This window comes from Prionailurus bengalensis, chromosome A3 (assembly GCF_016509475.1).
Source record: "Prionailurus bengalensis isolate Pbe53 chromosome A3, Fcat_Pben_1.1_paternal_pri, whole genome shotgun sequence".
Lineage (NCBI taxonomy): Eukaryota > Metazoa > Chordata > Mammalia > Carnivora > Felidae > Prionailurus > Prionailurus bengalensis.
The window spans coordinates 99,593,623-99,608,263 of NC_057354.1; the positions used below are offsets into that span (position 1 = coordinate 99,593,623).

At 38.3% G+C, this 14,641-nt stretch overlaps 1 protein-coding gene across 1 annotated transcript in view; it reads left to right on the top strand.

Annotated features, from left to right (window-relative positions):
- The window catches only part of DNAH6 (dynein axonemal heavy chain 6), a 226,041-nt gene that overhangs the window by 54,067 nt on the left and 157,333 nt on the right, over positions 1 to 14,641 (top strand). Inside the window, exons 15-18 of the mRNA XM_043603834.1 lie at positions 3,181 to 3,432; positions 6,751 to 6,879; positions 11,224 to 11,337; positions 13,249 to 13,392. Coding sequence (XP_043459769.1) covers positions 3,181 to 3,432; positions 6,751 to 6,879; positions 11,224 to 11,337; positions 13,249 to 13,392 — 639 coding nt within the window. The remainder of the gene's footprint in view (positions 1 to 3,180; positions 3,433 to 6,750; positions 6,880 to 11,223; positions 11,338 to 13,248; positions 13,393 to 14,641) is intronic.

A 14,641-nucleotide genomic window follows, 5' to 3' on the forward strand; every position in this document is an offset into this window, starting at 1 on the left:
CACTCTTTTGTTGATCAGCTCACTGGCTCTTTCTCTCTCTTTCTCTCTCTCTCTCTCACACACACTTAGACCTTTGTCTCCCTTATTTCTTTCTCTCTAGAAATTTGGTTTCCTCCTCACAGGATCTTCCCTGTGACAGGCAACCTAGCATTTAATTTCAGTTGTCATTTTTCATAAGCTTTCATTCATATCAATTGACATTTGAAATAGAGGTAAATTATTTTCTTAAATATCTGGAAATTGAAGATATGTTACAAATAAAAAATGTGCACTGAGTAAGATAAGTCATTAACCACTAGATAGTCTGTTACATATTCTTAACAGTAAAGGCTGTTTCATGGTCCCATAAAAGTAACCATTTTTGACATTTTTGAATTTATTTTTATATTGAAGTAGAGTTGACGCACAATGTTATATTAGTTTCAGGTGTATAACCCAGTGATTCACTAATTTAAATGTAACAATTTTGTGTCTCATTTAAAGAAGCTCATCTTCACAAAAGGGCAGGTATTGTGGCTTTTCCTCAGATGTACATATATATTATCTCAGGAGTCTAGAGATGCCAATTTGTAGTCAATTTGTAGTCATTAAGGTGCTTTGGATAAATAACTAAACCTCAATGAGCTAGCTTAGGCCAAGGGGGCCGTATTTAAGGATTCAGTAGTATGGAACCCTACCCCTTCATCAAAAAGGTAAGTAGGCTTAGGAATTTACCAGAACCAGTAATGAGAAGACTGTAGGAAATCCAGGTAGTTCTTTCTCTCCAGCCTTTCTTTCTGCATCTCTCTAAAGATCTGATCTGCTTCTTTTTCTCTACAGACTTGCTGCTTCTGCTTCTTCATCCCACAGCAGCAAACATGGCTGACAGCAGCTCCCAAGTTACATACTGCAAGTCTAGCCAGCCACCAAGAGAGAGAGAGAATCTCTCTCTCTCTCCCCCAATATTAATTTTCAATGTCTATTAAATGCATTCAGCTTCCCACCTCCATCCTGTTATATAAGCTATGACAGGAAGTTAGGATCACATTGCAGAGGGTAAATTGCTCTCACTCTGTTGTTCCTGAACAGGAGACTTGATGCGCCATGCAGAAAACCCAGACTGTGTCCATCCCCACCAAGTTGTGTGTGCATTTCTGGGTGTTGTGTTGGGGAGGCAGTTTCCCTTAGGGAGACGTTCTCCATACATGAACAGCTTTTTTTTGGAATTCAGAAAGTGTAGTGAACACCCACTTACAGAGGACAGGGGTTACAACAATGAGTAAATCTGCCTTCAAGGAGCTCAGAGTCTATAATGAAAGCAGATAATTATTATATAATATGTATAGGTACAGGATACTGTTGTAGGACTGGGAGGAGTTGTGGTCATTCTTGGCTATGAATCACAGAAGGCTTTGTGGAAGATGGCATATTCAAGCTATGTCCTAGAATACATCTACTCAGGTAGGATTCCAAGGAGAGGGAAACTGTGTGCAAAGACCTGAGGCAGCATGACAAGAGCACGATGTGGCAATTGGTACACGATGGAGAAAGGGTGCTTGGTAGAGAAAGCTGATAAATTGTAGCTAAAGCTATATTTTTCAAGGATAGGAGAGAAGGAATGGATTCTAGTAAATTTACTTAGTAGAATTGAAAGGACTAAGTGGGCAACTGAATGTGGGGACAGCAAGAGAAGTCTATGACTACTCTTGGATATCTTTCTGCAGGGAACAGGTATCATTAACCAGTATGAGTGTGGTAGGCCACATAATCACTGTCTGACCAGGCCAATTTTGAGAGTGAATGAGGCACTATTAATCATTCTGCCAGGATATTAAGTGTAAACCAAGACGCTCTCAGAGAAACATGGACATATGTTTATGCCAAGTATAGGAAACATAGGAAGATGAACAGATCTTGGTGTACAGAAACTTAGTTCTATTTATTACTTGTTTAAGATGTTATTAAGACGTTCAACTTTGGGTTGTAAGTAACAAAAACTCACATAGTTAGCTTGGAAAGATGAGAACATTTATTCTAAGTTTGCAGGGTTATCTTCTGGAATCCAAAGGCATGTATAGAGCCTAGCCTTAAAAGAGGATAGGAACTTAGAACTAGAGAAGCATAAATAAACCAGAAAGGCCTTTCTCTTTCCATCTCTCATCTCTGCTTCTCTCTAGAATGCTGGTTCTGGAGGGGTGAGCCCAGATCAGCAGCATTAGTATCAGCAGGAAACTCAGAAATGTATATTCTCAGGCTCCACCCTAGATCTTCTGAATCAGAAGCTCAGGGGAAGGGCTCAGCAATCTGTTGAGCAAGGTGATTGTGAATCTCAAGCTAACAGTTGGGAACCATTTCTCTAAAAGCCTCTCTGCAGTTCTCTTCTCATGTCAACGACATGCTTTGTTTCTACATGGAAACAAATGGCCTCTGCCAACACCTACCGTCTAATTCTTCCCATGTTCAGAGAGAGGGCAGACTCAGCCCAGTTCATGAAGTCCCAGTTTTGTGCTGCTTGGTTCAGCTTGTGGCCAGGAGGTTGGGTCAAGTTGTCCAAACATGGCTGCTCCCTGTATAACCATGTGGCAGAGTGGAAAAGAGAAGGCTTCCCCCAAAACCGGAGAGTCCCTTCCCACAAAATTAGGAAAGGCACTGTCCACTGAAGGTGTGACATCAAAGCGAAGATGTTTAATAGTCAGTTGAAGGTAGCAAAAGTATTTATTAAAGGATAGTGGGGAACACGCGGTCAGAACCATGACCTGTGCACGCCTCAGGAGCTGCTCTGGACAATCCCTGCTCAGCACACATGTCTGGAAGCTCAAATGCTACAACTAAGCACCCTGATGGTACATGCTGTCTCTGAAAACTAAATATTGGCACTGTTTACTGTTTAATGCTTGGCAAGAAGAGAGAGAGAGAGAGAGAGAGAGAGAGAGAATAAACATTTATAAGAGTAATGCTAACTGTGCTCAGCTCTGAACAACCTACCTCCTGGGCCTGACTACCTGTATTGTAGCAATCACTGTATTTATCACTCAGCAGGGTTCAGCCAGTTTGATCGTAATGTTAAGCATATGCCTCAGGTGCTGGCTATGAATGTGTGATGTTCATAGTGCACAGTGGCTATCTCCTATTAGATAAAGCTGAAAGGGAATATAGGACTCTGATATATTTAATAAGCAACTAGTGTTTCTGTTTATTTAGATCGAGAGCCTTGAAGATGAAGGGAATGTAGTGATTCAAATGTACAAGCTCATTGAACAGTATCAGGTTCCCACACCTCCTGAAGACTTTGCTGTTTTTGCTACTATGAAGCCATCCATTGTTGCAGTTCGGAATGCCATTGATAAATCTGTGGGTGACAGAGAAACAAGCATTAAGCAGTTTTCTCTGCATTTGGGTAGAGATCTTGAAGACCTAACCAATGAAGTGAATGAAGTAAAGCTACACGCACAGGTAAACTAAAGCAGGATTTAAAAAAAAATAATCTGTGAGGGGTGCCTGGGTGGCTCAGTCGGTTAAGCATCTGACTTCGGCTCGGGTCATGATCTTGCAGTCCGTGAATTTGAGCCCCACATCGGGCTCTGTGCTGACAGCTCAGAACCTGGAGCCTGCTTCGGATTCTGTCTTCCTCTCTGTCCTTACTCCACTCACATACACTATCTTTCTCTTAAAAAATAAATAAGCATTAAAAAATTTTTTTTAAATAAGTAAAAATAAAAAAATAATCTGTGTAAAATTTGACTATTATATTTTAATTAAACTATTTAAGGATCATATTTCATTTCAATACAATTTAACTTTTATTTTTTTGTGGTTTCATTTTAACCAAATAACAATGTCTTTGAGCTGCTATTTAAAATTGAATGTGTTTCTGAACCTCTAAGTGCTGAGTTAATTCCAGAACATTGCAAGTAAAGTGTATATATTTTCTTTTTCCTGACTTGTATTTATTATTTTGAAATGAGTGTTTTTATAACTTTTTAACATATTTTGTAGCTATTGTCACAATTTTAAAATTTGCTTTGCTACATATTAGAAAATTCCCATTTAGGAAGAAGCATAGTATATTGATAAATTATAATGAAGAATATTTGGTTAACTTGCAACAATTTTACTACCCAAAAGATACAAGGGGAATTTTTAAAAGATTTCTGGGTGATTCTTACCAGAAGCACGCATGAAAATATAATTTTGTAATGATCTACTATTTTGTTATTAACATACACTAAATCTTATCACAGAAGTATAAACCAGATAAAGTTATAATCAAATAAGAAAAACTGGGAAAATCTCAATGTCCATCAACAGAGGAGGAAGAAAATGTGTTAGGGTACATTTGCTCAAAGAAATACAATGCAGACATTAAAGATTACGATATACACTTATACATATTGACATGGAAACATAAAAGTAGCTAACATTTATTGTGCGCTTACTATGTGTCAGGTATTATTCTAAGGACTTGCTATCATTTTTATTTTTATCTGGAAACAGTCTTGTATTTTTCACCAGAAAAAAAAAAAACTGTAATGACTTTACAACTTCATGAATTATCAGAAAATGGAACACACCCAAGTATCCATTACTCATGTCAAGAACCATAATGTTACTGCTACCTTTAGGATGCCCTCTAACCACTAGCCCTTTCTTTCTTTCCAAAGGCAGCCACTACCCTCAACTCTAATGCTATAAATCAAGTTTGCCTGTTTATGAACTTCAATTAAATAGAATCATACAGTATGCCCTTTATTTGATTTTGTTACAGTCCTAAGATTCATCTGTGATGCTGTGACTAGATGTAGTTTATCTACCTTTGTTGCTAAATAGTATTTCAGGGGCGCCTGGGTGGCTCAGTCGGTTAAGCGTCCAACTTCGGCTCAGGTCATGATCTCACGGTTTGTGGGTTCAAGCCCCGCGTCAGGCTCCATGCTGATGGCTCGGGGCCTGGAGCCTGCTTCGGATTCTGTGTCTCCCTCTCTCTCTGCTCCTCCCCACTCGTGCTCTGTGTCTCTCTCAAAAATAAATAAACATTAAAAAAATTAAAAAAAAATAAATAGTATTTTGTTCTATGCCACAATTCAATTATTCCATGGTTGATGGAAATTGGGGTTGTTCACAGTTTTTGACGATAATGAATAATGCCTCTTGGAACATTCTTATATATGTTTCCATGTTTTACTCATTTAATGCTCAGAGCACTTATAAGGTTTTATCATTTACCTTTTATAGAGAAGAAAACAGGGACAGGTTAAGTAACTTACCCAGGGTCACACAAATAACAGAGGGAGAAACCAGGATTCAAGCTTAGACATTCTACTTCCAATGGTTGCTAGTCTGCTGTTAACTATATAAATGCATGTGGATTGCTAGAGAGAGCAAGTGCCAGCAAGTGCTTCTGTGTGATCATGCATGATGCACACACACACAAGTGACAGCAGAGGTTCTCTCAGCAAGTGCTTCTTTCATAGAGGGTTTGGAATGAATTCATTATCACCCTTGAGCAAAGAACTACAACTTTATTATTTTCATGAATGACACCATCTTGCTGTCAAGACCTCTACTCCTGCTGACGGAGGGAGTTGGAGAAAAAAACCTAAGTGTGACAGTTGATGATAACTCAGTTTATTTCAGTTTGAAATGTCCATTTCATTCTAGCTTGGTCTCTTTTTGATAGATTTTAATTCAATTCACAATGCCTCTCAGACATTTCTTCACCCCTGCTATCAGCGTCTCCCACCTCTTGCTCCAGAAGTGGGAGTCTGAATTTCCTCCTGGTGGATGGAGGGAAGGGGCATCCAGTTCTCTTCCTACTTTTGGACCACAGGACTTCCAGTGCAGTTTGGCTGGGCTGGGCCCGGTTGTCCCAGGCAGCTGTTAGCTAAGGGTCTTTCTTGGTTCTTTAGGTACCATGTTGACCACTGCTGCTGTAGTCCATCATTTCTACCATAGTCTACAGTCTCAAGTGATCTATCACCTTCTTATCCTGACCTCAGACTGCTTCTGGTCCACCAGTCCTTGTAGCAGTTCCCATCACTAGATTCAAGCACATGAGAACTTCATGATCCACTATGTGCCAGACCAAGCTAGGAGGCACCAGAGTGTCAACACAAGGCCCATCTGCCTGGACACTTCCCTTAGCTGTTTCTAGAACATGTTGCCCTTTTGAGTGCAGTATCATACTGAATCAGAAATTAGCCTCCCAAACTATGGCTATAATAGTTCTCAGATTCTCCCAATTTCTCAGATTCTCCCAAACCTGGTTAGGTGCTTCTTCTTTGCATCTGAACCTTTTCATTCCCATTCACTGGACAGAGTTTCAACCCCAACAGGTCAGGCAGAAAACTTACGTCTGACCACTTATTCTTTATCTTCTCTCTTCCTACCTCTCAGAAATCAAAGGCTTTCTATTTCTGTTATTGTAAAAAGAAAATTTCCCTTAGGTCATGTCCTCTTCCTTCTTTCCCCTATTGCGTGCATCTCTCCTTACCTGAAGTCTTGTTGAAGTGTAGGAAATGAAAGTAGAAGAGGGAAAATATACTAGGTCCTATTGAAAAACAATGGTGTCCCCATAACACTTCTTTATACATTTTTATACTTTTCACGATGTACATATATTGTTTTTAAATGCAAGAAAGACAGCCACTTTAACATTTTCTAAAAATCAGAGTGAAAAGAATTAGAAAAAATATTTTTGGAAGTGTTTATGAATTCACTTAATGATCCATATGAAAAAGTAGGAATGACTAATCAAAAATTATCTTAATTTTACAGGATCCACAGATCTTAGATATTACTGCTGACCAAGACAAAATAAAGCTCATGTTGCACGATCTGCAGTTGGTTCTAGATGATCTTCAAAAACGTGCATTTCAATATAAATCCTATCAGAAGAATTTTAAGGTAAGAACAGCTCTACACATCTGTTTTTAAAACATATGCATAGAAATGGCATTCATGCACAAACACCCTCAGCAATGTAGTTCTAAACATTCAATGTTGGGATGCCTATGTGCTAGGCACTGTGCTGGAATGGTCTGAAATGCAAATATGAAGTGTTCTCTGAATTTGAAGTGTTTAAAGATTAGTACACATGAGAGATAAAATATCTTTCTTAATATAAAATAATGATGAATTATAGATAAACTCTCAGACCAGGGACTACAGTTTCTATGTTAAAATATGTATGTTCTGGGCACCAGGTGGCTCAGTCAGTTAGGTATCAGACTTCAGCTCAGGTCGTGATCTCATGGTGCATGGGTTCGAGCCCCACATCAGGCTCTGTGCTGACAGCTCAGAGCCTGGAGCCTGCTTCGGATTCTGTGTGTGTGTGTGTGTGTGTGTCTCTCTCTCTGCCCCTCCCCTGCTCATGTTCTGTCTCTATCTCTCAAGAATAAATAAACATTAAAAAAATTTTTTTAAATAAAAATAAAAAAATAATATATGTAGGGGCACCTGGGTAGCTCGGTCATTTGAGCGTCTGACTTCAGCTCAGGTCATGATCTCACAGTCTGTGAGTTAGAGCCCCATGTTGGGCTCTGTGCTGTCAGTTCAGAGCCTGGAGCTTGCTTTGGATTCTGTGTCTCCCTCTCTCTCTGCCTCTTCCCCACTCACGCTCTGTCTCTATCAAAACATGAGTAAACGTTTAAAAAAATTTTTTTTAAATATATGTATGTAGATTTTTTTTAAATAAAATTTTTTTTAACGTTTATTTATTTTTGAGACAGAGAAGACAGAGCATGAATGGGGGAGGGTCAGAGAGAGGGAGACACAGAATCTGAAACAGGCTCCAGACTCTGAGCTGTCAGCACAGAGCCCGACGCGGGGCTCGAACTCACGGACCGTGAGATCATGACCTGAGCCGAAGTCGGCCGCCTAACCGACTGAGCCACCCAAGCGCCCCACGTATGTAGATTTTTAATTGTGGTCAGTTAAAACCCTTCTAGTCTTTCTTAAGTAATAATCGAGCTTCTTTTACATTCCTGGGTGTGTTATGATTCCATGAATATTTCCTGAATTGCCCTGGTTTGATGTGCCAGTTTAGTGAAACAAGAGACTTTGGCTAAGCCAGGGGATAGGATCCTAAAAAAAAGGGTAGGTTTCAAAGGCTAAATGATATGCCTCAAAAAATGAAGAGAAATGACTAAAAGCTATAAGTGCCAAAGAGACCAAAAAGAAGGGAATGGAAAAGAAAAGATTCCTAGAGTCAAAACCAGGGAACCACCAGCAGTGAGAGAGGTGTTGTTAGTCTCCCCAATAGTCTTGGAGGAATGACTGGACCTCACATGGGAATGTACCTATTTTCCAGAGCCCCAAATGGATGGCCAGCACGTTTCTGAGGAGCTCTCCACTCCAGAGCCCAGGGCTTGGTGGGGGCAATCTGCAGAATAATGACTGTGGCACTAGACAATGTGACTGGTGCAGTACTTGAGATTTGTACGTTGGAAAACTAGGATTCAAAATTGTTAAGTTAACTAATCTACAAGATAGGACAGTATGCAGTAGGAACTGAGGTACCAAGGAAACACTGCTTCATAAAAAGTTATAACTAACAGGTGGCCACTTCTTGGCTCAGAAGGGATAGCATTGCTTGAGACAGAGCCTGAAATAAAAGTGTGTCCCCCACTTTCCACACTCTGTATCTATACTTGATTAATTCTTCTTTCATGATCAATTCAGGTCTCACCTTCCTTCTGCAGCTCTCAATCATTTGGGAGATAGGAGTGAAGACCTAACTGGCCTAAGAAATTATTTCTAATTCTTATTTAAAACAAGGCTAGATCCCTAATGTCAGGGTGATGTTGGATCCATAAAATGAGTTTGGAAGTATTCCCACCTCTTCAGTTTTCTTTGAAAAGTCTGAGAAGCTAAAGTAGACATCCAGATGGCCAACAGGCATATGAAAAGATGCTCAACGTCGCTCCTCATCAGGGAAATACAAATTAAAACCACACTCAGATATCACCTCATGCCAGTCAGAGTGGTCAAAATGAACAAATCAGGAGACTATAGATGCTGGAGAGGATGTGGAGAAACGGGAACCCTCTTGCACTGTTGGTGGGAATGCAAATTGGTGCAGCCACTCTGGAAAACAGTGTGGAGGTTCCTCAGAAAATTAAAAATAGACCTACCCTATGACCCAGCAGTAGCACTGCTAGGAATTTACCCAAGGGATACAGGAGTACTGATGCATAGTGGCACTTGTACCCCAATGTTTATAGCAGCACTCTCAACAATAGCCAAATGATGGAAAGAGCCTAAATGTCCATCTACTGATGAATGGATAAAGAAATTGTGGTTTATATACACAATGGAGTACTACGTGGCAATGAGAAAGAATGAAATATGGCCCTTTGTAGCAATGTGGATGGAACTGGAGAGTGTGATGCTAAGTGAAATAAGCCATACAGAGAAAGACAGATACCATATGTTTTCACTCTTATGTGGATCCTGAGAAACGTAACAGAAACCCATGGGGGAGGGGAAGGAAAAAAAAAAAAGAGGTTAGAGTGGGAGAGAGCCAAAGCATAAGAGACTCTTAAAAACTGAGAACAGACTGAGGGTTGATGGGGGTGGGAGGGACAGGAGGGTGGGTGATGGGTATTGAGGAGGGCACCTTTTGGGATGAGCACTGGGTGTTGTATGGAAACCAATTTGACAATAAATTTCATATATTGAAAAAAAAAGAAAAAAGAAAAGTCTGAGAAAGACTGGCATTAATTCTTTAAATGTTTGGTAGGATTCACCAGTAAAGCCATCTGCTCCTGGAGCCATCTGCTTTTGGACTTCTCTGTGTTGGGAGGTGTTTGATTATTGGTTCAATCTCCTTATTTGTTTTTGGTCTATTTAGATTTTCTATTTTTTTCTGAATCAGTCTTGGTAGATTATATGTTTCTAGGAATTTGTCCATTTCTTTTAACTGAATTAGTTTGCTGCCATAAAATTGTTCATAGTAGTCCCTTATCATCCTTTGTATTTCTGTGGTATCAGGTATGGTATTTCCTATGATTTTATTTGAATATAATATCTTTTTTTCTTAGTTTAGTTGGATGCTTGTCAATTTTGTTTATCTTTTTTGAAAAACCAATTCTTAATTTCTTTGATCTTTTCTATTTTTCTAGTCTCTATTTCATTTATTTCTACTCTGATCTTTATTTCCTTCCTTCTACTAATTTTGGGCTTAGTTTGTTCTCCTTTTTCAAGTTCCTTGTTGTGTAAAGTTGTTTAAGATCTTTCCATTTTTTTCAATATACACATGTATCACTATAAACTTACCTCTCAAAACTGCTTTTCCAGTATCCCAGAGGTTTAGACATCCTGTGTTTCCATTTTCATTTGTTTCAAGATTTTTTTTTTAATTTCTCTTTGGTTTCCCCTTTGACCTACTGGTTGGTCTGGAGTATGTTGTTTATTTTCCAAATGCTTGTAAATTTGCCAGCGTTCCTCTTGTTGATTTCTAGTTTCACACTATTGTGTTTGAGAAAGATACTTGGTATGATTCTAATCTTAAATTTGCTAAGACTTGTTTTGTGGCCTATCATATGCTCTGTCCTGGGGAATGTTCCATGTACACTTGAAAAGAATGTGTATTCTGTTGCTGTTGGATGGAATATTCAAAGCCTTAGCTTATCACAGGGCTCAGTTTCTGTGCAAACAACCCCCCCTGGGGGTTTGCCCACTTCTAAGCCAAGTCAGTTTTAATACACTTCTCATGAAAACAGCTTCTTCAGATTTTCTTGCAGTCTTTCTTTATGGGGTTCATATACAGCCCACAGGGTCAGAAGGAAGTAAGAAACCAGACTGTTCTTTCCATCTTAAAGCTCCCCAGCCCCTCCACCAGCTACTTCACAGACATCTCTGTCTTCTGTCATCTAGGGATACATGCCCCAAAGAAAATCAGTACCTCTGAAGACTCATTTGTTTTCCTAAAAAGGCCAGGCATGTATGATCCAACTTGAAAAAGAATGCCCATGGTACTCATAATATTTATGTTTTTGCAGAATATTTAAGTTTTAAGGAAATATAAAACGTCATATTTTGTCACTCAATTGGAAATTTGAACATACATGGGGTGTGTGATTTGTTTTGTTTTTTTCATTTGTTTCTATCTCTCTTTTTCTTTCCCCATTTAGGACCCACCCACATTCTGCTAAGTGTCACTATATCAAGAATTACTAATAGGAGGGTAACATAAGATCTTTATATCTGAAAACTAAATAGTGCATTTTGCCTATTATATTTTTAAAGATAGAAGTATCCAAGTTTGAAGCTTTGGAAGAAGTTAGTGCTGAGTTGAAGCTCAAACAATTGCTCTGGGATTCTTTATCTGAATGGGATCAACTCCAACAAGAATGGTTAAAGGTAAAACACACACACACCACACACACACACACACACCAAAAAAACCCTCTCAATCCTGAAATCATTTTTTATTAATTAAATTTAAAATCCTAATAATATGAATTATGATTTTTAACAATCTAGAGTAGTCTTAATTAAGTAAAATATACAATGTTATAATTTTATGAGAATCATGATCAGCTCTCCAGTGAAATGTGCAAAGGTCTTTCTGTCACTGTATACCACAGAGCAGAATGCATTCTTGTAAGGTAGGCTTCCTGAGTCCTCCATTTAAGAAGGCTAAATGAAGGAAGCATCAAAAGACCTCACTGCATGAAGCTTAACTGCTTTGTGGCTTCTGAATACAGTGTTGTCATGATACACTCTACCAAAGTGTTCTTGAGGATTGTAAAATTTTATTTGTGATCTACACACTTTAGATTTGTTAGTTTAGGTTTCTGTTCTTCTTTGGACAACAAAGGAAACCATTTTGTTCACTGTGATGGAATAGAATCAGAGTAATGAGTTCCGAGCTCAACAGTAAATTACTTTAATTAGGGGGGCAAGGACCAACAGCCACCATAGAATTTGGTTTCTAGGGTCTACCAAAAATTCAAATCTTGATAAGGGTCAGCCCTCTAGAAGGGAGAATAGATGACCATCTATTCTTTTACATGTGATATAGACATGTTAGAAATACCATCAACTTTACAAATATTGTTTTTACACTTGCTCGTTCAGCCTACTTGTGCTGATACCTATAATTAGAAGTCACATGTCTGGGTTAAACACCAGTGACACAGAAAATGTTTGCCAGACAGTGTTCTAAGTGCTGGGTATACCAGTAGAGAATAAAAAGGACAGAGTCCAAACCTTCACAGAACTTATCTTTTGGTGAGGAAAACAGAAAACAAACAGATATATGCTACAATATCAAAGATTTTAAGTGCTCCTGTATAACTCCTTTATCACTTATCTCGGAGGTAGAAAATGTTCCTGAGGAGTAAAGAAAAACCTTGAGAGTTTTCTCATTACCACCATACTTTAGAACAGAAACTTCAAAAATGGGATGATTTCATCAGAGGAAACACACAAAAAAACCCATTAGGGGACAGAAAGGAAGTATTGAACCTAGAAAGAAAAAAAGAAAAGGAAGGTTTATAAATACATATAACATACTAGTTTCAAATGTATAATCTGTGTATATTGTGAAATGATCACTACAGTAAGTGTAGTTACCATCTATTGCCATATATAATTTTGGCAATTTTTTCCATATGATGAGAACTTTTAAGATCTCTTAGCAACTTTCAAATATGTAATATAGTATTGTTAACTATAGTCACCATGCTCCACATTAAATCTCCGTGACTTATCTGTTTTATAACTAGAAGTTTATATCTTCTTACTCCTTCACCCATTTCACCTACACCCACCTCTACCTCTGGCAACCACCAATCTGTTCTCTATATATGTTTCTTTTCATTTCATTTTGTTTTGTTTCAGATTGCACATGTATGTTAGATCATACAGTATTTGTCTCTCTGTTTATATAACTGAGAAGTATATTTATAGATACATGTATATATGGGGGTACATCTTTTAATCATATATATTAAAAGTGTACATAATCAAATAATAGAAGACTACTGGGTGAGAAATTTCTAGTTAGTAGCTAGTTGTCTTTTTACAAGAGTTAGCTCTCGGGAATAAATTACAGGGATTGTAATACTGCATTTGATGATGTGGGAGACAAGAACATGAAAGGAATAAATAAGCGAGGCCTGATACACTATTGGCAATCTTAATAAGTAAAACTATTTCCAAAAGTATAGAGTTAACTTGGAAAATCTGGGTAAAGTAAAAAATTTTACTGTTTCAAAGTTGCCCTTATCATATGTCTTAACTTTTTTTTTCTTCTAATTTTTATAGTCCAAATTTGACAGCCTGGATCCAGAAGTCCTAAATAGTCAAGTTTCTAAATATGCCAAATTTGTGACTCAATTGGAAAAAGGCTTGCCACCCAACAGTGTAGTTCCGCAGCTAAAATGTAAGGTGGAAAAAATGAAAGAAAAGGTAAGTTTGGTAGAAATTATTTCAAAAACTCCAGGTCAGTCCATTCATTACTACCTGATGCTAATGAGACCAAAGTCCGGAATTCTCCTCTGTTTAAATTAGCTTAGCAGAGAGAAAAGAAAGAACAGACCAATTCAATTTTTTCAGAGACAGACCGCATCCTTATCTTCAATTGGCCAAATCATGAATTGAATACCTTGGTTCTGGGAGGGCATTCAGAGTAAGAGCTTCCCTCCCCGCCCGCCCCCCCATCCCTTGTGTTAGGGATCTTAGTGCAGGAGGGGATGGGAAGATGCTGACCCACTCAGCCCTTAGACAGCCAGATGAGGCTAGTGCAGTCTGTCCATTTGTACCACCGGGCCAAACACACATGCCATTTTCTAGACATGCCACGATGTGAGGGTTGAGAAGCCCAGCAGTGGGTTTGTGAAGCTGGCTCTTTGAAGCCTAATGCTGCTAAACAAGTACTTGAAATGGGAAAGAAAGGGAGTATGATTTTATCCTTTTAAGCAGTTTTAGATTTTTAAAAAAAAGATGAGAGAAAGGACTAAAAGAAGACATGGTAGGAAAAGTAAGAAAAACTTCAGGCACAAGAAGAAGCAGTTTTTCCCCAAGAAGAGCGTGTTTGCAGTTTTTTCCCTCTTTCACTTTACAGTATGTAGTAAAAACGCTTTTCCAAAGTTACTTACGTCAGCCTCTTTGTTCTCCATTGCCCTTCGTGTGGTTATATCGTACAATTGTAAACAAATCTATTTGTCACAGTCTTTGTTCCATTTTGCATTCCTTCAAAGGTCTAGTGGATTTTTTTTAACTTGTATATAATAAAAGTCACTTTTTGTGGTATATAGTTCTGTGGGTTTTTACAAGTGGGTAAAATCATGTACCCAACACAACAGGACTCTACAGAATCATTCCATTACCCCCCAATTTCCCATCTGATGTTCTTTGTCATCAGCCCCTCCTTCCATCCCAGCCTTAGGCAACCACTGACCTGTTTTCTGTCCCTAAAGTTCTTCATTTTATAAATGGAATTTTAAAAGGAATAATACAATATACAGCCTTTTGGGTCTGTCAGTGTTCACTTAGAAAAATGCATTTAAAATGCATCTAGGTACTTATCTTCTGAATATGTAACACACTCTTATAATTCAAAAATAAAAGGAGAAATAACCCTTTAAAATGGGCAAAGGATTTGAATAGACAGGTCCCTGAAGAAGATATATGAAAAGATGCTGAATATCATTAGCCA